The following is a 25311-nucleotide window of genomic DNA, read 5'->3' as shown; positions in this document are numbered from 1 at the left end:
TCTTTATAAGAATTCCACATTCCTACAGTATTTCCAAAACTTTATTAGGTTGTTTTTTTTTCTTAAAGATGCCACTTTGAAGAAGAAAACCAAGAAAAGGTACTTTATTGAACCAGATTTTGTCTCACCCTTTTTTTCTTGTCATTTTGTCCCGTTTCCTTGTTTAGATATTCTCTGCTGCTGTCACCTTTTAAAGACCTCACAGTTAACACACAAGTTAGTAACAGTGTTCTATAAGGGAAGATCTAAAATCATTCATAATTTGATCTTAAGTAGTAAACTTTGACAAATGATGTGTCCTGGACCGTGAATCACACATCCAATTGAATGGCTTATTGAGGAGAGGCGTTTTTACTTTTCAAGTAAAAGGTTTTGCGTTTTTCAAATTAGGACAGTAAACAATGACCTAGCAATCACCCAAAAAACACTTGAAACAGCTTAGCTATGTGCTAACAACAACTCTTTTTCAAATTGGACAGTAAACAATGACCTAGCAATCAAACAAAACCTTCTTGAAACAGCTTAGCAATGTGCTAACAACAACTCTTTTTCAAATTAGGACAGTAAACAGTGACCTAGCAATCAACCAAAACATTCTTGAAACAGCTTAGCAATGTGCTAACAACAACTCTGGACATTTTAGCAACCAATTAGCATTGTGGTGGCGAGCTTTGCTAGGGCAAGCACTACTCACATTTAGGCTACTTCAGGAAATGTAAAAATCTTGTGTAATTCCTGTTTTTCCTTTCACTCTTTACTTGTTTCATCCCTGACTGGATAGAAAGTCTATTGTAGAACACAATGTTTCCTCCTCAAGCAGACATTACCTAAGCACTCCAATGTTGATGCTTGTCCTAGCGTTTTATCCTTTTAATACCGTCTCGTACATGTCAATGGGAATTAGGACGGTAGCTTTATTAGTTAATGGAGAAATGTTTGTGAAAATGCTCTGATAATTTACCGCTTGCCAGTAGGAAGTGGGGTAAGCGTTCATGACGCAGCTTTTTCTAGGCCTAGAGACGTTCAGTAATGTGATCTCCAGCTGTGGCAGACCAGTTTGTAAACTTTACTGTGCTGTTTGCTTGCAAGGAGGTTTACCACAAGTTTAGTATTCATATCTCTCCTCACAACATTCAGCTTTTCAATATGTGACGTTCAAAGACAAAGCCAAGAAATCAGAGACTTCATAAACACCGACTCATCAGCGGTGATGAATTTACAGCACTTTTTAATGGTGCATCCCAAAGTCTATTACCACCACTAATGAAGTTTTCAATAGCTTGCACCAGTGTCTGTTTTGGCAAGTACGAGGCCTTCATAAGAAAGCAGGATGTGTTCAAGGAGATAATTGTTGTTTTAATGTGCTTCCTGCATCTCATCGAGGCCGCCTGGAGGGCTCTTCAATGACTGTGTGTGTGGAGTCGTGTTATGCACGGAGGCTTTGATATACCATCTGGCATTTAAAGGTGATTTCTAGCAGGCTCATCATTTTTCACCTAGCCTCTCAGCATGATCCTTCTTGAATCTTGAATCTCCTTTTGTTTTTTTCAACAGTTCAATTCTGGAGGCTAAGATCCAGAAGTAAAGCACAACATAAAATAATGAAATATACCAAAGTTTGGGACTAGTAAGATTTCATTAACATTATTTTAAAGAATTTACTTATGCTCACCAAGGCTGCATTTAGTTGATAAAATGAAAGGTGAAAGGTGACGTGACATTCAGCCAAGTATGGTGACCCATACTCAGAATTTGTGCTCTGCATTTAACCCATCCGAAGTGCACACACACAGAGCAGTGAACACACACACACTGTGAACACACACCCGGAGCAGTGGGCAGCCATTTATGCTGCAGCGCCCGGGGAGCAATTGGGGGTTCGATGCCTTGCTCAAGGGCACCTAAGTCGTTTATGCTGCAGCGCCCGGGGAGCAATTGGGGGTTCGATGCCTTGCTCAAGGGCACCTAAGTCGTGGTATTGAAGGTGGAGAGAGAACTGTACATGCACTCCCCCCACCCACAATTCCTGCCGGCCCGCTACTCGAACTCACAACCTTTCAATTGGGAGTCCGACTCTCTAACCATTAGGCCACGACTTCCCCTTCCCCAATGTACAGTAAAACAGTAATATTGTATAATATAATAACAATAAAAAAAAACGTTTATATTTTTATGTTATTTATTCCTGTGGAGGCAAAACTGAGTTTGTAGCATCTTTAATCCAGTCTTCAGTGTCACATTATCCTTCAGAAATCAATATAGTCAATATATCAATATATATCAATATGAAATAGTATTACTGTCATTGTGCTGCTTTGAACACTAAATGCATGTTCATTTAATCCCCTAATTTGGCTACAGCATAAATTATTATTATTATTTTATATATATATATATATATATTTTTTGTGTTGTTTTCAAACAAATTCTAAAAATCCTTACAGCATAATAAATTTACATGCAATTGCATAATTTAAAACTTTTTTTCTGGAAAAATATAGGATATATGTTATCGTTTGAATAGTACTGTATCATGGTTTCAACAGATATATTAAGCAACAAACACTGCATTGAAAATCAGCATATTAGAATAATTTCTGAAAGATCATGTGAGGTAATGTATATAACGTTATGTGTATATATATATATATATATATATATATATATATATATATATATATATATGTATATACATATATATATATATATATGTATATACATATATATATATATATGTATATACATATATATAAAATATACATTTATTTTTCTTACCACATCAAGATAACATTCTGATAAAGAATGATGTTTTTTCAGTCACTCATTTCAGATGGAGATATTAAAGAAGCAGGCGTCCTTTGTGTCGATATGAGATCAGCCTCAGGAAACAGCCACGTGAACATGAGAGGAGAGCCAGGAGCGCGATTAGGTAAGCAGGCACTCTGTCACGCCAGACACGCCGCTGGAGTCGTAGTGGATAAGCAGGGCTAAGATCAGTCGAGATGTGAGTTACACTGCCAGCATGACAACTTAAATGACTAAGCTGGAACACACACATGCAAGCACGTGCTCTCTCGCAAACACAGACCTAAACTGAAAAATACAGCAGAAACAGCAGATCTATGATCCATCAGTCAGCAACTTGGCCAAGTAAACCGGAGGCCAAAATGTCGAGAACACATATGAGAACACACAATGCCAAAAAGTAATTATTATTGCACATATGTTCCTTTATTAGCACTCACTAAGGCAACGTTTGCTAATACTTTGAGTTAGGGATATGAAACATATATGCATATAGCAAAACACAACTTAAATCTTCTTTAAAAAAAATGAAATCTAGTTTTATCACAGTTAGGATTGATACTGCTTCTCAGGCTCTCTCTCTTTTTGTCATACTCTGTGCGAGTATGGATAACTCATTCTCTGTAAAACGTTTTAGAGGTAGCAGAAAGCAAGCCACAGGCACTTGATCTCAGTTATTAAAAAAAAAGTTAAGCATACAGCACAGAATATATGCGAACTGGATAGCAAACACACGTACGTCCAAGAGAAACAGACTGGCCTGCTATTATACTCTCTGGAGGATGATGGGAAATCAGCCCTACTGGGCACAGCGAGGAAGCCACATGAGAGGATTCACAGTGACTTCAGGATTTCATTCATCTCACACAGACTTTGTTCACTGAAAGCAGACTTATGGGTGTGCAACACTGACATGAAATTTATAGCAATAATTATCCGACACCCAAAACTCCTATTCTTCAGACCTTAAGCAATAGTTAATTCAATATTTGCCTCCTTAAATTGATTTCCAGGGCATTTTTATAAGCTGAGCTTTATTATGTACACACATGAACAAAGTGCAAAAGCCAGTATTCTTAACTGTGAATAAATATACAAGTATATTCATATGAATCAGTCAGTCTGTCAGGCCTACTCATGCTTGGTTCAGACTCTTTCACACATCTCCAATACAGCCGTCTGAACTAAGATAAATTACACAGGTATGCAAGTAACATGGGTAAGTAGCTCTTTTGTGTCAAAATTTTCACAATTAATAAATTAATGTAGAATAAGACACTTTGGACAGTAAGTGTTACCAGTCAAATATATCAACATAATCCATTTATACACTACAGAAGTGGCACAGAAGCTGCATCTAAAGCAGCTTTCATATCAGATGTATTTGCAGTGCAAATTATAATAATAAATAAATGCAGCTTGCAATTAATTTCAACGTTAGCATGTTGCTAAGCTAACAAACAGACTCTAATAAGCACAAATTACTTTAACCGACACACAAATGTTGAGAAACATGGCGTCCAATTGATCTGAGTGAAGCTTGTCAATAGCATTTTGCTAAGCTAACAAGCAGACTTTGAGAGAGAAAAATTGGATTATTGCATTTAGTACTGATTGAAATGTATATATTTCCATTTTATATATTTGCGTGAGTTAAAAAAAACTGTTATCAGCTCTTTCCTCACCCCATATGTAACTTTTGATGTCATTTTTGAGACTTGCCTTGTCAACAAAGTTAACAAAATAATAATTAAGATGTTTAACTTTTGGTTGGAGCAGACTTTGCCACCTAAAAATGCTCCCTTCACTATATTTTGGATCAAAACGGCTGTTAAATGTATTGTCTATACTACAAAATATTTTGGACAAAAACCGGCATCCGTAATGGAGAAAAAAGAAGAGACTGCCTCTTTTTATTCTCTTCCTATCAAATGCACAAACACAGAATGTGATAAAAACAGGCGCCGAGGCCTGACATATACAAAGGAAGTGTTTCGTCTGGCAGTTGGTGTTACCAAGCATTCACAAAGAAAAGCTGAAAGCCCTACATTGCTCCATTCAAAAGAGAGTTAAAGAAAGATGGCTGACCTTCTATTTAGCCAAAATCCCCGTCAATTATTCGGCTGGCTAACTGTGAGTTTACAAGCAAGACAGCCGGCATTGTGGGTGGGTGGGTTGATAAATACTCTCTTAATTTTCTTGTAAATGTTTTTATTATTATTCTTTTTTTGGAATTATGTGTTGCAACATATCTGCTTGATGTTGCAACATATCTGCTCAGGTTACACTGGCTACCAGTAGCCGCTCGCATCAAATTCAAGGTACTGATGCTTGCCTACAAGACGACCACTGGCACGGCACCAACTTACCTAAACTCACTGGTTAAATCCTATGTGCCCTCCAGAAGTTTGCGCTCTGCAAGTGAACAACGCCTTGTGGTGCCATCCCAAAGAAATTCAAAATCACTCTCACGGACCTTTTCCTGGACTGTGCCCAGCTGGTGGAATGACCTCCCAATCTCAATTCGTACAGCTGAGTCTTTACTCATTTTCAAGAAACATCTAAAGACTCATCTTTTTCGCCTGCACTTAACCTACTAACACCAGTACTTTTCCTTTTCTTGTCTTTTTCATTTAATAAAAAAAAATAAAAAATACCTTGCTATGCGTTCTATACTAGACTAACTGAGACTTGTCATGGCACTTGTATACTGTTGTTGTTCTCTTGTTGACCTGACTGCTTCTATTGTTCTCATTTGTAAGTCGCTTTGGATAAAAGCGTCTGCTAAATGATTAAATGTAAATGTAAATGTAAATGAAGCTGACACTTTAGTTTCTCTGAGATTCAAAGTGGTGTGCGATAAGGCATGTCTTTGAAAGTGCAGGGAAGGACAAAAAACCCAAAAGAATAATGGTTCAAGATGTCTGGGAGAGCTAGAGGAGGGGGGTTTGACCGTTTATTCAAACTTTAGACAGGAAAGCTTAGCCAAGGCCTCGATTAAAATCAACAGGATCGCAGAGGTCTGGGAACAATAAGCCAATGGGAACGTTTATATGCCTCAGACACAAAGAGAAAAAGCAATAACATAGCAATCAATCACTTTAAAACAGTATTTGGAGAAACGCAGTTGCAAGAAGGAAATATTTACTTGTGCTTTCTTACGTCATGATTAACTTTGCATCAAGCAAGGACAAGCATCATGTTTTCTTCTCTTTTTTTTTGGACTTTATGCTGAACCAAATCTCCCTTGAATTTGTACATTCCTTTGGTATCACCTAATACATTTTCTTGTCAGGGTGTGTGTGCATAGTATTGTAGACTTAAAGTGTGTGTATATTGGATGTTGTTTTGGGTTATGGGTGTGTTATTGTGTCATTTGTGTGCGTTCGGGGTGGAAGCATCTGTTTATCTTCTTATCACTGACATTTTTTCGGTGATGCGCTGCAGACGTTTGGCTCTCTGGGGTTTCTTTAAAACTCTGGGGTTTCTATTCTACTGATCTAAAATATGAATGAGTTAGCTGCTATTTATCAGTTAAAACCGCCCATAATGCTCACTATGTTATTACCTGAAAACCTTAAAAAAATGTATTTTTAATGAATATTTAATCTTACTTCAGTCCTAAAAACAGCAACATGCATTTAATGAAGAAGCATCAACAAATTTCTAACGCGGTAAGAAGAAATGAATGAAATATAACTTCTTAGAACAAGTCTAATCATATAAAAACATGTTTCTTGTTTTTATATATTTTTAGGTAAAGACTTCACATATTTTACCGTCTGAAAGAATCTTTCCATATGACTTTTTCTCACAAATGCGCTCAAACGCAACCTCTCATATAGTTTCTGCTGTGATTGTTTCTCGTATGCGGTCTTTGGTTCGGGTCTATTGGTTCCTTTAGTTGGAAACAGTTTGTGTGGGGTTCTGCTGGGTTCTTTAGGGTTTTGGCCGCCGGTTTGCTGCTGATTTTATGGCTCTCTTGGGCTCTGGTGGTCTTGTGACTGAGCAGCCAGCAGTAAAAGCTGTTTGGTGTCTGATGGAAGCTATAAATCAAAACCAGACTCAACTAGAAAAACGGACACTTTTTCTTCTAGATCGGCCCACTAGAAGAAAAGCAGTCTGAGCTTGACTCAACCACCAACATACCAGATTTTAAGAAATTAATTGCATGAAATTGTAGTTTAATAACCGTGAATCAATTTTAGTGGTTAGCTGTATTTTAAACCGCAGGGCGGTCTGTTGTCTGTCACATCTTGAGTTTTAAATACACCAACCAAAATGCCAAAGAGATTACACACATCCTGGAGCACACAGTGTTATTTTGGATGTAAAATCCAATTGTTCAGAGCTTGTGAAGTCTTGGAAATAAATGTCAAGCTTTGAATGCTTTCTAAATGTTTCTATAGGCAGCGATATTAATTCTGTAATAATTCTGTAAATAATAACAACACAAATCTGAAAGAAAGTGTGTAGACATGAGGGAAGAGGATGATCTCCACCGCCCACACTCACACAGCTGTGTTTTCTCTTAAGACCTAGATTCAGATGTGAGGTCTGTGTGGTTCTCTTTGGTAGTTGTGTGGTCGGTGATGCAGGGATTAGATCAGAGCAGCTTTTGATGGCAGCCTTCATCAGTTTCAGAAAACCAGACCAGTTAAAAAAGGAAAAAAAGAAAAACACAATTCATAACCATTTGACATTTTGGCGAATTAGTTACCAATCCCTATTAGTTACTCACTCATTTCTATGTCTTCGTTCAATCTGTTTACTTCTCATGTGGGTACAGTTATGTGGTTGGACCTTTATGCTTAGTTCCCCTTTATGCTTATTACAACCTCGTAAAAATAGTTTGATTGTCCTGTGAGATCGGGTTGAAATACCATGTACCAGTCAGTGAATAAACATGGTCAGTTACAAATTTTTATTTTCAGGTGTATTACTTTAATAACTTTAATGTCATCTACAAATAAATTCAAAAATAATAATACAAATGAAAGTATATGTATTTATATATAAATAAGCTGTTCTTGTTTTTATATCTTTTTTTTTTATTATTTTATTATTTTATAATTAATTTCTACAACTCTTGGTTCGCGACCCTCCAGTTTAGAAACACTCGTGCAGTGATCGTAGATTATGAAACCTAAACCAAGACTTTCCAATGAATGCTTTTAACTTTGACATCGTACGGTTTATTTACTTTAGTGGGTTTTTTTAATTATTGGACTATGTGCAGTGTGTCGGGGACTAATATTTCTTGTTGTGATTGTTCAAGACTGGAGAAACAGATATGTTCACACACACATGGTCCACAATATAAAGACTGGACACATGTAAATAATATTTACACCATATTCATTGTAGTTCTACACCCTTGTAAATATTTTTCACCTTACAAAGTCTGTTGTAGTTTGATATCTTGTGTCTCTTTGTTATATTCTTCTCCTCATCTTGTCCCAGCTGTTCAGCAGTTCCAGAGGCAGTAGAGTTCAGGTTTCTCTGCGCTGCTCCGTCGTGGTTTGGTCTGCGGTCTGCAGGTTCTAATGATTCTAACAGACTCTGAGCTCCCTTTTCAGCTGCATACATCGCGTCTCTCGTCTGGAGGCTGATCTGCAGATCCGTATCTGTGCCAAGCATAAGGCAGACAGAGCTGCTTCAGTCTTGCCACTCTTTTGAACCAGTTCTGAGATTAAATCCCGATTGCTTGCAAAAGTTGAGTCATTTTGTCCCGACTTTGCATTGTGTAACTAACCACTGAATGGCATGGGATATGGGATTTCACAGAGCTCACTTAGCTAACAATGATTCAAAGCCTATGTCAGGTCAGGATGTCTACAGGAATTTTTAATGTGTGTACATGGTTTTCACGTGTCCAGTTTATGAGTAGCTGACATGATGTATATATATATATATATATATATATATATATATATATATATATATATATATATCGCAGTGTGAGATGTTATATGACATCTAAAACAGCATCTTTTTTAGAATTATATCACACATTTAGTTTTTATGACCTCATTAATTTAGACTGTGTGTGTGGAATTTTTATGGAATATATAGGATATATGTATATATTTATATATATACATTTTATATATTATTACCTAAAAACTTTATATTGATTTAAAACAAATCCATGGACACATTCATTAACTACATCTTATTTATATAACTGATTCATATGTCGCATGTGTGTTTTTTTTCCCTATAGCTAATAAATTCCTATCTTCCTTTTGACTTTTAGTGTAATAGTTTCCACATTAGGGTTTATAGCTTGTGTATGCAATCACATGCAGCCAAACAGCCATTGACACCAGCAGGGGCCCTTGTATCAACTCTCCTTTCGGGAGCGATGGTGTTGTTGGAACCTACTTTGATCCCATTAGTCCATTTTGAAATAGACTGATCAGGAAGAGAAATCATATATGGAGAGGGACATAAAGTGAGAGTCATTTTACAGAATAAAAACTCATAGACATTCGTTCCAGTTTCGACATCACAATTTTGGTGCAAATCCACGTGTGAATTGATAGAATCTGCTCAAATTAAGCAAATGCAATATGAACAGACTGTGTGACATCCTAACAATCTTAAACCTACTCAACAAAACTACTCAAAGTTAAAATAAAATAATATCCAGACTAGATGCAGATTCATGTGCGGTGAGGGAGAGGAAAAGAGCAAGAAGGACAGAATGTGAATCGGGTAAATAGGAGGGTGTGGGTCACACAAGTGTGTCTGAGTTTTATGTGGCCTCAGGTTTATTGGCCAGATCCTCTAACTCTGAGCTCAGCCCAGGGCAGATGGCCGGAGGAGATGATGAACAGGTCACACTCTCCAGATTTCCGCTAAAGAAGCACATTATGTCTCCAAGTCTCCTTATATCTGACACATGGGTCATTGAGAAGTAATTTTGAAACTGTAAGTCCAGATTTTGACTTTTTGTAAAACCATACAATTTTTTCAGAACTGATACTGTCGAATACTCATAGGTGATTTTATACCTTAATTAGGGGTCTTGATAAGCATCCAATATCCAACCAAATAATCCTTGCATTGCGTATGAATTATTACATGAGTAACAGTGACCCAGTGACTTGAAAGAGTTGAACTTTTATGAAAGCGTGCAGTCGGATGATACTTCCAGATACTTCCTAATAACAGTGGAGTGCACATGATCCATATACTGTATTACTATGAAAATGTGGCTGATGTTATTGGATGCATGATTTATCAGTGTGATCTCATTAGTAATTGTAGGTATTCATATGTAAATTGTGGTTCTAGCACACATACATTTTTTTGTATATTTGATAGGCAGTGAAATTTACATTATATTAATACAAGTGTAACAGAATTTTAAATTCAGGGAAATAATATGTTGATTTTTTTACGTAAATGTTAAATGTCATCACAATTTTTAATGCCATTTTTTATTATAATTTTTTTAATCATAGTGTTTTATTATATATAGATAAAAAAAAAAATCTTGTTGTTATAGGTGTGTGGTAAGGGGCTCAAACATATGTTTATAAAAGAATATATAATTTAAAGACTTTGTAAAGTTTTTTCATTTCTCAATTTTAATATGCTGTCAGTACACCAACTGTGCATTACAGTTTATATCTAAATGTATCAAACTGTGTGTAAATGTTCTGTACAAATATCTTTGAATATGAATGAGACCAGGCTTTAATTATATTGTACTAATTCAGCCCAGTCTTTCGATTTAGACAGAAAGAAGTGAAAGTCAGGCAATTGTAGAATAACCGCAATAAAGAAAGATTGAGAGAGAAGAAAACCTGGGACCTGACTTCAGTCATTAGCCAACTCCTCCCTCCCCATTTCGGGGTACCTCCATTTGCACATTCAATGCTCTTCCATGCCTGTTACTCAGGACAAATAAACAAGCCTAATGCAGGTTTTGGAAATGCTGTATGTATGTGTGTGGTTGAGGTTATGGGTCACCAAATAAGTTTCTTTGTTTCAAAAGTATGGTGGGTGGAAAGGAGGGAATGTTTCCACCATGCAAAAAAGGCAGCATGAAGTCCGGCGAAAGAGTGCGAAAGGGAGGGAGCCGAGCCGCTTTTGTTGTATCCAGAATTCCCTATATCTTTACCAGATGACACAGTATGGGAACTTGCCAATGCCTGTATAGTCGCAGCCTCTCGCCTCCCAACTTTTTTCTCCCTAGTTTTTCTTGTTCCAATTGCATTTGGACCGCCCCGGACTGGGGGAAGTTCTTCTCAAATTGTCTCATTTGAAAAAGACGAAGAAATCAACCCCTCCCTCTCTCCTTTTTTTCCCTCCCTCCCTCTCTCCACTTGTCCTCTCTCTCTTCCTCTCTGTTCTTTTCTCCACCCCCTCCCCCCGTGACAGAGCACACCTGCCTGATCTTGGCTGCAGGCGTCCACACAGTGATCAGCCTTCGGCCTGCCGCGCTGTACATCGGCTCCAGCCCTCTCTGGATTTGCGGATCTTTGTCTGCAGCTCTACATGCTCCTGTACGTGCAGGTAAGATCAGCTCACCCAAAGCTTTCCACTTAACCCTTCTGAGTGATGAAAAGCAGGAATTTTGATTGACAGAACAGACTAACCGTCCCAAAGAGAGGTGGACAGTTTGCACTGATGAAATGTGGGTTTGACCCCTTGGGAATCTCGGTTTTGGTGATTTCTGCAGTTCATTAAGGCTTGGTGCAGAAATTAGGACTTCGCATTGGAGGTTTTGAGTGAATTTGCTTCATTCTGGCATATCCTAGATGAGTGAATTCAAGATGCTGAATTGATATGAGAGTATCGATGATAAAAATGCAGCTTCCTGCATTTTTGTACCTTGTTGATAGCTGTGGATTTGCATGTGGATTAAGGAGCTTTGGTTGCAAAACCTTCCTTTGTATTTCAAGCCAGAAAAGTGTGTTTATGCAAATTGATTGCCGATGTGATTTTTTTTCTGGTTCGGTTGGAGAGAAAACTTTTCAGACTTTTCCAAATTGTGACAAATATCCCGGCTCTTTGAAACCTCCGCACATACTCGCTGTTGTGAAAAAGCCATTAACTTTTTGAGTGCCCTTATTCTGTCTGCTCTGACTTTTCCATTCGGGTTTGTCTTCCTTTTGTGTGCCACTTGGCATTTAGAAAGAGTTCATGTAAGGCCTGGAAACACTAGAGGATTTCTAACAGCGCTTTCCTTGGATAGACCTGTCTGGAGAGACGTTTTGTCCTCCAGCCTCGCTCTACATCTGCTTGCCTCCACTCGCTTGAGAAGTCACATCCTAAACACTTTATCCATGCCTTGGAAGCCAAAGTGCCTTGAGCCATATCAGCTGAAGGATGAAAGCACTCTGAAGGAGAAGAGAGAGTGAGAGCGTGGGACTGGTGTCTCATTAATCCTTTAATGATATAGCTTCCTTTCAATGGCAAGCAATCTGACAAGGCACTTCCTGGTAATCCCACCACAAAATTCCCAGCTAACTCAAAACATTCAGTGGAAGAGAATTTACAGGCATTTGGGGTTTTAAAAGTTGGGCTAATTGGGTCATGTATTTATTTTTGGTTGGGGTTGGGTTTAAGGTTGGAGAATGCGTCTCTTTTGTATGGCTTATGACTTTCACTAATTGCGAACAGAACTCACGTACACAGTTTGTACCATGACAGGAAACTCTCATCCCTCTCTTCCTCCCTTCAAAAGACAGTGTCCTCAGGCCATGCAATAAGTTTTCTTTGGAAGCCGAAGGTCTCCATTTGGCTCCAACTATTTGATGTTAGAAGGAGATAGTCATTTAATGGAAGCCATGCTGGTCAGCGCCGCTTTTTCCTTTCTTTACTTCCCTTTTAACCCTTTGAGAAAAAGCCACTGGAGCTTTGGACCAAAGTCAAACCAGTTGCTTATGACATATGGGCAGTTGCCTTGGAAAAAGGAAGTGAGAGGATGAGTGAAAGAGTGCTTGAATGTAATTGTGTGCAACTGGGATTGTCTTAGATCAAGGATGTAGTAATAGGAGTTTGATTCTTTTTTTCCACTAATTTTCTCATGGGCTAGAATAATCAGCTGGCCTTCTGCATGCAATTGCTTATTCACCATCTGAATAAATTTTTGTGGCTTTCGGATAGGTGCTTTTGAAGACAACCATGCTTGATGGGTTTAACCATGGTTCTGATCTGTGAGAAAGTCTAATTGGCAGTGGCTTTGGAGTTTGGTTTAGTGGTCTGGAACCAGCCTGACCGCACGGGACAGAGTGGTTGAAACCCTTGTATGCAAGTGCAGTCTAGGAATGCAGATGGTTTAGCCGAATATTAAGTCCACATTTTTAGGCTTTTGCACATTAAGTAATATGTCTTTTTGTGCTTTTGTTTTGACACATGACTCATTGGAATGAGCAGATAATTACATTTCTGAAACATTCTCTCAGAGTTCGAGGAATTCTGTATATTTTAGAGCTTGCAGTGGAGGAATGCTTTCATAAATACAAGGCAGGTTTTGGGGTGCAATGATAAAACTGGTCTATGTGTAGGTTTTAAAATGAAGGGAACACATGTTTTAAATGTCCTGTAGCCTGTAAATACCTTTATGTGATTCATTGCTGAAAGGAGCAACAGGTCAGTAAATGTGTTGCCTGGAAAAGTGGAGATTTTTCTGTCTCCTCTTGATTATTATAAGCCCACATTTATAAGACCAGAAACAGACTAGTGCTGATTTTGGGTTCTGTGAAACACTTCAGTTGGACCAGATTGTTGCCCGACCCACAGATGTGGAGAAATCAAAGCCGAAGGCCTGTAACAGTCTGGCAGAAGCTGATAGGCACAGAACTGTCAGTGAAGAATCACATCTGAAGTTTATTTAGACTCAGTTCTGATAATCGTTGACACATTGGGTCATATGACACTGGTCCATTGGCTTCTGAGTGGAACACAGCATCCTTTCTCTTGAGTCGTTTTTGGCTACTTTCTCTTTGATACCATCTGCGGATCCAAGTGATGAACTGAGAAAATTTACCAGCCTTAAATTACTCTTACCAGCCATGAATTATTATTTTGATTTCATTTTTAAACCCCAAAATTTACAGATAAATGTATAAAAAATATCTAGAGTATTTTTAAATTTTTATTCTATGTGTTTGAACCAAACTTGATCTACAAATACTCCTCATTAGTAATGAGAACTTACTGCATGTTCACATTCCTTCACGCCATTACCAATTTCATGTTAAGTAACAAATTTATTTATTTGTTTTGAGTTTGGAGAATGTGAACTTTGTGCCCTGTTGGTTTTTTCAGTCTGTCTTGTCTGTTTGCCTGGCTCTCTTAGCAGCCTGCAGTTTGTTGACAGGATGCAACTCAAATGCAGCAACAGCTTCCCATGATCCCCCTGCAAACAGAAACACTCATGGTGACCGCCTGTAATGCTCATAGGGCTTTTCATACTGCTGACCAGCTCTTGAGGCTCTAAAAACCTACTGTTGTTTAATTCCTGCAGGGAATACATATAGAAGAAAAGGCTTATGCAGCTCAACCAGTAGAGCATGGCGCAAGGTCATGGGTTCAATTCCCAGGAACACACAAGCATAAAACTACCTTGAATGCACTGTAAATCTACCACATGCTTAAATGTTAAAGGGCAAAGTGATACTGCAGTGTGTTTGGTCAAAGCATCTCATTGCTCACTGGGTCAAAGGTAATTAAAGGTGTATGAAATGATGCATATTGTACCCAGACATGAAAACATAGCATTAAATCAAATTGCATGTCTAAGTTGAGGTTGGCAAGTTTTTAAATGCCATTGAATATAATAACAATTTCTCATTGTTTTTCCTTTAAATCTCAGAAAATTGTTTCAGCACGCTCTCCCATGATGCAAATCAACAGTGACGTGAAATCAGAGGTTAAAAGTCACTTGCCATGCTTTGCAGGAGTCATTTTTTGTTTTTGTCTTTTTCTGAGACTTCCAAGTTAGACTTTTGAGAGAAACTATTGAGAGTTATATTTACACTTTGTGTGCTTGTAGATAATTGTGAATATTCGTTTTTTTTTTTTTTATCCAACGTAAGTATTTTATGGTTCCCGAAATATGTCACAAACTTCGTCTTATTTAGATCTGCACTAAGATTAAATGTATGTATCATTGTCTTCTCTTGCTTGAGAAATTAAGCAAAGCTCTTTTCTAGAAGTTTGTCAAGGTCAGTTTCTGGGTTTCCAGAGTTTAACAGGGGCACAGTGGTTATTCGCTGTCCGAGTGACGTGGCCGACCGGAGGATTTGAACTACTGTAATTATACTGTATGTTGATTACATGGACCTGAGATGACCCTGTAAAGATGAACTGATCTCTGGGAGTTTCTCTACCTACTTTACAATTTCCTCGTCGTTCAGAGGCATCCAGCTGCTCCTCAGATATATGTTTATGTATGGGCTCGTGGACAGATTTATGCACTCTATCTGAGACAGAAGATGGTTATTTTTATTCTGAATGAGGGCATGAATGAATTTGGTTATGCATATAAATCAGTTCTCACAGATACAGTATAGTGTGCATGGTTGTCATTTTAACATTGTATAGCAGGGATTTTCAAATCAGCTGTCAGCTTAATAAAATTAATATTCATCAGATAATATTTGGATAACTTGCTATGGCTTTGTAACATGATCCTTCAGAATTCATTATAAAATGCTGAATTGGAGCTCAAGAAACATTTCTTATTGTTATCAAACAGTTGTTCTGCTTATGCTTAATATTGTTTTGGAAACAGGGCTCTTTGATGATTAGAAAGTTTAAAAGAACAGCGTTTATTTGAAATAAAAACTCTTTTGTAACATTGTTAATGTCTTTACCACCACTTTTGACCAATTGAATGTATCACATGCGTCTACTTAAAAAAAAGTTATTTGATAAATCATATTTTTGCCATATCTTTGGCAAAAAGTTTGGTAATTCCTGGTTTACAGCATTTAATAAGATGATTCCCTTCATTATAAATGATCGTAATGACTGAAAATCTATGAAGCTAATCTAGACATAAATTTGACCCCTGACCTCTGCCTTTTTATCGCCCACATTGCTCAGTCACATTCATGCACCTTACATCTGTCGTTTAACTTTTTAACCTCTCACCATCACAGGTCCTGAGATGTCACCCAGCATATTGCACCTCACCTTTAACCCTTTCTCTTCTCCATTTTATCCTCCAGGCCTCCATCAGCAACATGAAATCGGCCTGTCTCTCCCTGCTTTTGGTGTCTGTATGCTGGGCTTTGCCCTTCCGTCAGTCCGGCTTTATGGACTTCATGATAGAGGACGAACAGGGCTCAGGTTCACCCATGCCTCCGACTCGTAGACCACCCGTTCAGACGCCCCCTGTGCTAACTGAGGAACCCGAAGGATCTTTCTGCCCTTTCCGGTGCCAGTGTCATCTGCGAGTGGTCCAGTGTTCTGATCTAGGTAAAGACTTCTTGACACTAGACTAAGCTGCATAGGCCTAATTGACACTTTTTTTTTTAAAGTATCACTTGTCAGTGTGTCTGGCTGGATGTGGGCAATGATCAGCGACAAAAACAAACTTGATAGCATTTTGCCTGTCAACTTTCTGAGTAAAACCTTAGACTGTAAATCTGTCTGAAAGCCTACATATTATTCAGAAAACTGGAAGGTACTTTCTCTGCCAAGCTGTAATTTAAATTTGAAGTATATTGACAACTAGTGGTTGAAATGGGTACAGCAGTCCAATTTCAAAATATTAGAGACAATTGTTTCTCCCTCCCCCTCCTCCTCAGACTCGACACTTATGTGGGTTATCAGATTAACACCTAACATAAACAAGTGCAACTGACAATAAAAGGTGACAAACCTTACACCATAAATTGATGAGTTGGATTATCTGCATTTTTTATATATAACTCTGGTCATAGAGTGTTTTATATGGATGCCAAGGTTTTTTTAAGACGGGTAGAATCTGCGATCTCTGACCCAAATCGTTTGCTGGCTTCCGTGTCTCAAATATGCAGTTTTTTTTCCTGCCAATTGGCAACCCAGTGTGTTGAAACACTCAAACGCTTGCCTCAATACTAGTGGTCGACCGATATATCTCCAAGGCCGATATATCTGCCGATAAGTTTTTCTGTTTTGCCGATGTGTTTGAGGCGATGTGTTTATTTTGACGGCGCTGAGAAACGGCAGCAGCGTCTAAGCACACAGTGCTCACACTTGCTCTCGTTTACTGTCGTTGTTAACAATTCTGTCTAATATGGATAGAAGTCTGTCTAATAATCAGACAGAACAGTTAAACAAAGGAATTAATGTATACAGAAAGTATTATAACGATTGCTTATATAAGTAATAGAAAGATAAACATTAAAATATTTTCTCGCAGTCAGCATTAAGCAAATACATATTTATATAATTTAAACAAATCTTCGAATGGCTAATGAACAATTAATTTCACAAACCTTGCAAACTTAGTCGAATCCAGCTGTGAGGTCTTGTGAAGTGTGTATTTTTATCCAGCATGATCGCGTGTTCTCTGTGTGTCTGTCGGTCCGTGTGAATTAAATGCTTTAAACTTAAACTTTAAACTCGCGATTTCAAATTATGCTGCACTTTATGCATTTGCCCACTGTCATATTCATGTCATTTTCTCTGTGTGCTGTACGTAAAATGAGTGTTACCTTTGCTTTATTTAAAAAACATGATTCCCAATGCACACAAACTTCCCAGAATACTGAGTCCCCTCTTGGTTACATTGTTTACAGCCACCCTGCTTTCCAAGTTATCAGCATCAGCATCGGCTGTCAAAAAAAACAATATCGGTCGACCACTACTTGATACCCCACAAGACATCATTGTAGTCACTTTGCAATGCCTGGCAACACACTAACATCCAAATAGAACCAAATTGAAATTGCCAAGCAATTGTCAGCAACACCCTAGCAACCACACAGAACACTCAAACACCTGTTTGCCCTAGCAGCCACCCACAACTCCCTTGCAAGTCCTATTTGTCTGACTGTTTGATCTACAAAACCTTCAAATATTGAGCCAACATCAAAGTTCGTCTTTATCTTCTTTTTTCATGCGGGTTAATACGTGTCATTGCTTTGCTTTCCATTTCCATTATTTCCACCTGATGTCAATTATTTCATGGCATAAACTGTCCAAGGCCAAGCAGCCATGAACAAAACCTCTCTCTTTTTTTTGATCTGCCCATTGTTGAGTCATCACTGAATTACTAATGTCACCATTTCAAAACCACTTTAAATGTTTTCATATGCTGTTAACTGCCCTCACTTCCATGGACGACTAGGCGCTAACCTCCAGACGGCTGCCTCATTTTCTTAATTGAATCCCCAGGCGTATGTGTGTATGTTACTACTTTAAAAAGTCAAGTCTGTTCTTTTATAAGGTTACTTCCAAATGATTACCACTTCTCTTCCTGTAAAAATGCCCTGTCTGCTATGTCACTGTGATCTACACAGAAAAGAATCAAATTATTGTATTACATTTGGACATGTTTATGTAATATTTACAGCATTATACATTTACAGAACATAGTCAAGAAGGGTAAATAAAACATTTTCCAGCATGCTTTATTATGTAATGTAGTTGCTGTAGCATGCTGTCAAAGTTATCATAGTTTTTTCAAACAGGAAATTACTTTACTGTGATAGACAATACTGTTGATCAGGCAAAACAGCAGTTCTCAATAATTATTTAGCAATTTTAACACTCAACCCAAGTTAAAATGGACAGGGAAAGAACGAGAAGGAAAATGGGACTGAGAACAAGGACAAATAAGAGGAGAGTGATTATTTGAGGCCTCCAGCGCTCATCTGCTCTGCAGGTCTTTTGGCATGAAACAGACATGGAAAAATAATGGAGGTGGAGGGAGATAGGTGTGCCGACAGGCCCGTTCTCCATCTAACTTCCCCTTTTTCCAATTAAATATGTGACCCAGTTTATACAGCTCTGCAGCTTTAGGGAAAACCGTCTGGAAATAGTGCCAGAACCCAAGAGCAACTAATGGCAAAAACGAATTTGTTTGTCTAGGAAAGTTTGATTAAGGGCCTTTTATTTGTTTTTACTTTCTGACAACAGGCTGTAAGTATGAGATACTTCTCTTTTAGGTACCAGTTCATATGAGGTAAGTATTTCTAGTATGTCGCAAGTAGGATAAGTGTAAAATATTGGGTGTTTGGAAATGGACCACATTGAGTTACATTATGAAAATCTTGTGGATTAAACAGCATCCCATGCTTTTATTCTTCTCACCAATAAAAGTAGAAATGAGTTTAGCATCCATGAGTCTATTAATGATGATTTTGTGTTTTTCTCCACTTTTGATTTTGATTCACTTGTTGATTTCAGTGGCTAAATAGTATTTCTAACCACAGAGGACACATTATGTTTATCTTATTGCCATTGTTTACTCAAATTGAGCTTTTTTATTATGTTATTAGTGATGTTTGAATTACATACTGATAATATATTCCATAATAAAAACACATTTTGACCTTAATTGATTGCTGTGATTTTGCTGAGACCTGTAGTCACTAGAAAATGAGACTAAACAGAGCCGGACGAAAGCAACATTTGTGAGATATCTCAACAGCAGTGATACGTCCAACTGTGATCTCCGTACCCTTTGTCCTGTGGTTATATAATTATCAGGAACATATTCTTCAACTATTTATACACATGCAGTGATTAGGAAACTAACCACAAAACCAAACCAAACATTGTTTGTGTGAAGTTCTGCCTAAAAAGCTTTTAGAGTTGCTAGAGCTGATATATTTATGTGTATGTATGTGCATGTGTGTTAACCAAATTTTTTCCTATGTTTTTTCGTTTGTTTGAAGTGAACACTATGATAAACAGTGGCCCACTTTTAATAATACACTTAAAAATGTATAAAATGTATTAAGGATGCTTATATTCTGAGCAAAATTGGTGAAATGTTTAGTTTGGTAAAACCTTTCAAACAAAACATGATTGTGCGGTTTTTATTCAAAATATACGCCACTTGGTTTGAAATGTTTGTTATATAATGCAAAGACACTCATAAAAATGGAGGTGTCTAAATATGTTGTTGTTTTCATTGTGTATTGCATTCAAGTAGCTTGTTCTGCAGAACATTAAATGAAAGCAGAGGCATACTGTCGTCCAATGTTGGCAAAATCAAATTCCCCATGTCAGCTTTTTCGATTGAAAGCATCGCAGAGCTTTTATAATCCTTCCAAGAAAAGCTATGAGATATCTGGCATAAGACTCAAATATGATTAACACAGTGAACTTTCAGAACGGTTTCGAAATACTAAAGCTTACGTCAACCATCATTATAACTTTTAGTCTATGGTGTCAAGGGATTTGTAAGGAATTGATTCATTGTTTATTTTGATGCTGTTTCCAGTATTTTAAATGCTTTGTTGTTCCTGTTATAAACATGACCACTCCGGAGTTCACATTATTTGTGCCATTGAAATTAGTTTTTTTTTTTTTTCAGGAATGTGGCTGTTTGTTTTAGAAACACAATTTACACTCTTGAAGGATTTGTTTTGTCCGTATCTGAGTGTGCTGTGTTGGTGTTGGACCAGGATTACATGTGTCTACAGCTGATTTGATTTCAAAGTATATTCTAGCCATAAAAGCTCAGATCAGCTCATGTTTCATTTCATCAGTGTCACTTTTCTTACTACTTGTGGTATCTGTGTCTCTCAGGTCTGAAAAACGTTCCAGAAAAAATCCCACTTGATAGCACTCTCCTGGATTTGCAGAACAACAAGATCTCAGAGATCAGGGAAAACGACTTCAAAGGCCTGAAGGGTCTCCAAGTGAGATATTCAATTACTCACACTTTCCCTCATTCTCTCTGTTTGTTTTTTTGCTGCATTTTCTTTAATTGTATCGTAGAAGCAATGACATTTATCATCCCCTTTAAAATCCAAGCAACCCCTCATGGGACAAATCCTATTTTACTTTGATCTATACATTTTGAGATCAATTGGCTGCTTGCTGGTGATGCTTTTGCTATGACCTTGAAAGCCCCAGCTAAACGCAGAGAACATAAAGTCCAAAATTCCAAATCAAAACCATTTGCGAGATGAAAAACTCTCCAGAGAAAACAGCCGTTTGTCTGCTAAATGTGGAATTAGGTACTAAAACTATGTGTTGCAACCACAGCGATCTTTGAAGGCAAATATCTGCTCCAGTTTTTGAAAACGCTGCAAAAACATTCCATGGAGATCTTCAGACACACTTTACAAAACAGAGCTTCAGGGAAACTTGTTATCCACAATATGAGATCCTCAGTGTTTCCAATCCATCACGCCATCACACTGTGAGAAATTCCTAGGTGCACAAGTGTAATGCTTCACTTTTGAAACAGATCCATTGTTCAGCCGCCCGATCTTCAATAAATATGTAGCCTCCTTTCGAGGTCCCATTGTTATTTCTAACTTTCCAAACTCAACATCAGCGCCTGGATCTAATGAGAGATGAATGCAAACAGACAATAAAAATTAAGATTGTACCAAGTAGCTAGTGAACTTTATGTCAGGGCTGAAAACATTATACAAATACTGGAACAACTTTAGGTTGAGTAATTAAAACGTTTGCATGTATACACAAATAACTAAAGAATTATACCAATAATACCATATACAGTCATGTAACTGCCTTAAAGTTCCTAAAGGAATGTCTTTTTGTTTTCTTCAGACGCTCATCCTGGTTAACAATAAGATCACCATCATTCATGCCAAGGCCCTTTCTTCTCTTATCAATCTGGAGAGACTGTACTTGTCCAAGAACCTCCTGAAGGATGTTCCTGCTAACATACCGAAAAGCCTCCAGGAGCTGCGTATTCACGAGAACCAGATTACCAAGATAAAGAAGTCCTCCTTTGCCGGCATGGCCAATGTCATCGTCATGGGTAGGGGTTTTTGTCTGTGCTTATTAGAAAACTATATGAGGAGTGGCAAATCAACAGTGGAACGATACTGCAATATGAACCAGTGAACATTTTGACTCTGTCCCGTTCCAGAGCTGGGCTCGAACCCTCTGAGTAGCTCTGGAGTTGATAATGGTGCTTTTGCTGATCTGAAGAGGGTTTCTTACATCCGAATAGCTGACACCAACATCACCTCCATTCCCAAAGGTACAGAATCATCCCTATTGTGAATAATGATGGAGGCCCCTTTCACTTCATTGAGTTGTATTAATACAACATCGTTTTTTTCACTAATCTGTTTAAAAAAATTGTTCAGGTCTGCCCAGCTCTCTTTTTGAACTTCACTTGGATGGTAACAAGATCACTAAAGTGACTGCAGACAGTCTGAAGGGCCTCAAGAACCTGTCCAAGTAAGTGCATATTTCTTCTTAATACATTTGTCATTTGTTATACAAACAAACAGTTGATTTTCTTTCATGGCCGACTTGAAGAGTCTGGATGGAAACAGCTAAATATGTTTCTGTATAGCTGAAAACCTCAGCAAAATCTGACTCGGGAGGGAAAGGGTTTGATACAGAGGAAATAATAAATCAGATTTCATTAGGTTTGTTTTGAATTTGCATGAGGACTACCCTGTGAGACTCGAATACCATGACATCACTGCATGGATCAGTTTGCTTTGGATCACACAGAGAAAATAGAACATTCATATTACAGAGATTTTCCACTGCACGTGCCGAGACTGAATCACAGCCGAGATCTTATAAAAGAGTATTGACTCAAATACAGACCGCTTTATGAGAAGCCTGGAAGATTGTTTTGTTATTGGTCTCACAATTCTGATGATATTTGACCAGGAGAGTTAATCATATATTCAGAAGTGAAAGAAATCAAACCCTTTTATTTAGCAAGGATGCATTAAATTGATCAAAAGTGAAAGTAATGACATTTATAATGTCGCCAAAGATTTCTATTCCAAATGAATGCTATTCTTTGCAATTCAGCTTTGCAATCACAAGAATCAATTACATTAAAAAATATATTTCAGTGGAAAACAGTTCAATCGTTTTTCACAATATTATTGTTTTTTTTATCAAATAAATGCAGCCTTAGTGAGACTTTTTTTCCAACACAAAGAATAAAGAATAACCCCATAGCTAATGATAGTGTACAATGTATTCAAAAATAAATAAATACATAAATAAATTGATTTGTGGCCACTTTTATTTCAGTTCAGTTGGTTTTGGAGCTATAAAATATATTTTTTTATTTACTTTCAGTGTTTCCCAGTTATGTTTGTTTGTATTTGCATTTCAATTAACGCAAATGTTTTGCTTTAGTTTTCATTTTCGGTTAATTTTTTGTTAATGATAATAACACAGTGTGTGTTTGCAGGCTGGGTCTGAGCCACAATGAGATCAGCGTGGTGGAGAACGGCTCTCTGGCCAACGTGCCTCACCTGAGGGAACTTCACCTGGACAGTAACATGCTGACTGCGGTCCCGGCTGGCCTGCCAGAACACAAATACATCCAGGTGAGAGATCTCACATGAGTTAACATGCCATTTCCACACGTCTTTAAGTCACATGTTGTCACGCTCTCGTTCAATCATTTCCAGGTGATCTACCTTCACTCTAACAAGATTGCTGCTGTGGGAACAGAGGACTTCTGCCCACCCGGCTATAATACAAAGAAGGCCATGTACTCAGGCATAAGCCTGTTCAGTAATCCAGTGCCCTATTGGGAGGTCCAGCCCATCACCTTCCGCTGTGTCTTCGACCGCTCGGCCATTCAACTGGGCAACTACAGAAAGAAATAGACCGTCCCATCAGATGCCTTAGTCACTGTTTCTCCCGCCCCTTCCTGTCTGACCTAATCCTATCAAGCACATAATTTAGTTTCAATGTCATATCTACAATTCCATTTTCAACATGCAGTTCACTGGACAGATGTCACATGATGCTTTCAAATAGCCAAATGCATATCAGTATAATGTACTGAACATACATATTGGGTTGATATATATGTGCAGAGGAGAACAGAAAAGAAAAATAAAGAAAGTGAAGCCATGACCACTTAGAATATCCAATAGTGCACATCACCCCGAAATTATCTTTTTGTCGAAGATCTGTCCGGATCTTCTGGACCTAAGCCATGTTCTTCTATGTTCTTCGCTGGCCTGCGGAGCGGGCAGCAAGGGGTTAACACATGTCAGCCAGTGCCATTAACAAGAGCTTGTATGCTAGAATGTACTCAGTTATTACTTTCTGTGTCACGCTAGTTCAGATTGTGCTGTTAAAAATCGTTGTTCCTCCTCATGTAATCAGTTGATTACGTTGAGGAGGAAGTTGGGCTTTATATGAGTTTCTCTTCGTCTCAAATTCAGATGTTTTGCTGACATTTGTGTTCATTCGTTTGCTCAGATCCCATCTGCTCTACCCAGGTGAACATAGCGCTTCGAGATGTAGAATTAACTATGTTGTCATTACGATAAAAGTGATTCCCAAGCCTATACGCATGCTTTTGCTGCTCTGGTGACTGCGAGCTTATGCGTGTGTGTGTTTCTTTCTTTCTTCGTGTCTGTTGATTGTCTGTGTGTTTCAGTCTGGAAGGATCGGGAGGGAGACGGCGGACATGGACACCTCCTGCTTTCATGAGAGTCATGAATGTCTCTTGTATAGACGCTGTATATAAATGCTGTATAAAAGAATCCTATCAATGCTTTGAAGCACAAGCACTTAGTTTGGACTTTAATATATCGGCAATAAAGGTAATCCCTTTCTTCTCTCCCTCTCTCTCTCTCTTTGGCCAATTAAGGGCTCCGACACAGGTGTCTTGAACCAAATAAACAGTCAAATCTCTAACTGTGCTTTCTGGGAACTTTCACTGGGTGGTTTACTGGGTTTGCCCGGGCACAGGGTTGGTCTTCAGGTAAATGAAACCGAATGATGCCTCAAAATAACACTTTCTTGGATGGATGCTACAGTCGCAGAAGGCCTTGAAGAGCTACGGTAAAAATATCACGTTTGGGTGCTAGTTTGGTTTCGCTGTCAAACAAAACTCTGTTTGCGTCATTTATATGAATTATACAACCATTGCTCAACAGCGAGCACAAAATTATATATTTTTTTTTAATGTTAAAGCACTTTTAGGGATCCATTCCTAAGTCAAGTTCTTGGTTTTCAGAGCCTTTTATGTTCCCTTTTGATTGTGTCCAAAAACAGAAACTAGCCTACAAAAGAAATTAAGTTACAGTTGTAGTTTTTTTTTTTTTTTTGTAATAAGACATTCAGTCCTTTTAATGGAATGGTTTCATATCCTTTAATTCATCTCTATTTTCTGTTTTGAAACGGAAGTATTATTCTTACTCTGTATTTTCGTAGTCTAATATTGAAATTGCTGGTTTTAAAAATAATAGTTGCAACTGTGTTATCTCACTGTCACCACTGCAGACAAGTGCAGTTTCCTGGTCGACGATAAACAAGACCTTATGAAAATAAATAAAAATAGTCATGAGTCTCTTAAAACACAGGGATTAGCTGATAAGACGGAGGTTAACAGTA

At 37.9% G+C, this 25311-nt stretch overlaps 1 protein-coding gene across 2 annotated transcripts; it reads left to right on the top strand.

Moving 5' to 3' along the window:
* Positions 1-11135: 11135 nt before the first annotated feature.
* Positions 11136-24537, top strand: LOC113048411 (decorin-like). 2 transcript variants are annotated; one of them, XM_026210206.1, is made up of 8 exons: positions 11136-11324; positions 16002-16251; positions 20521-20633; positions 21517-21730; positions 21842-21955; positions 22065-22158; positions 23144-23282; positions 23367-24537. In XM_026210206.1, exons 2-8 carry the CDS (start codon positions 16017-16019, stop codon positions 23565-23567), a joined length of 1110 nt encoding a protein of 369 aa, XP_026065991.1. In that variant the 5' UTR covers positions 11136-11324; positions 16002-16016; the 3' UTR covers positions 23568-24537. The 2 variants fall into 2 exon arrangements, with proteins under 2 accessions (XP_026065991.1, XP_026065990.1); XM_026210205.1 differs by having other exon boundaries at positions 11139-11334.
* Positions 24538-25311: the final 774 nt, after the last annotated feature.

The sequence above is a fragment of the Carassius auratus genome, chromosome 29, assembly GCF_003368295.1.
Source record: "Carassius auratus strain Wakin chromosome 29, ASM336829v1, whole genome shotgun sequence".
Classification (NCBI taxonomy): Eukaryota; Metazoa; Chordata; class Actinopteri; order Cypriniformes; family Cyprinidae; genus Carassius; species Carassius auratus.
This window is presented reverse-complemented; position numbering and strand designations above follow the sequence as displayed.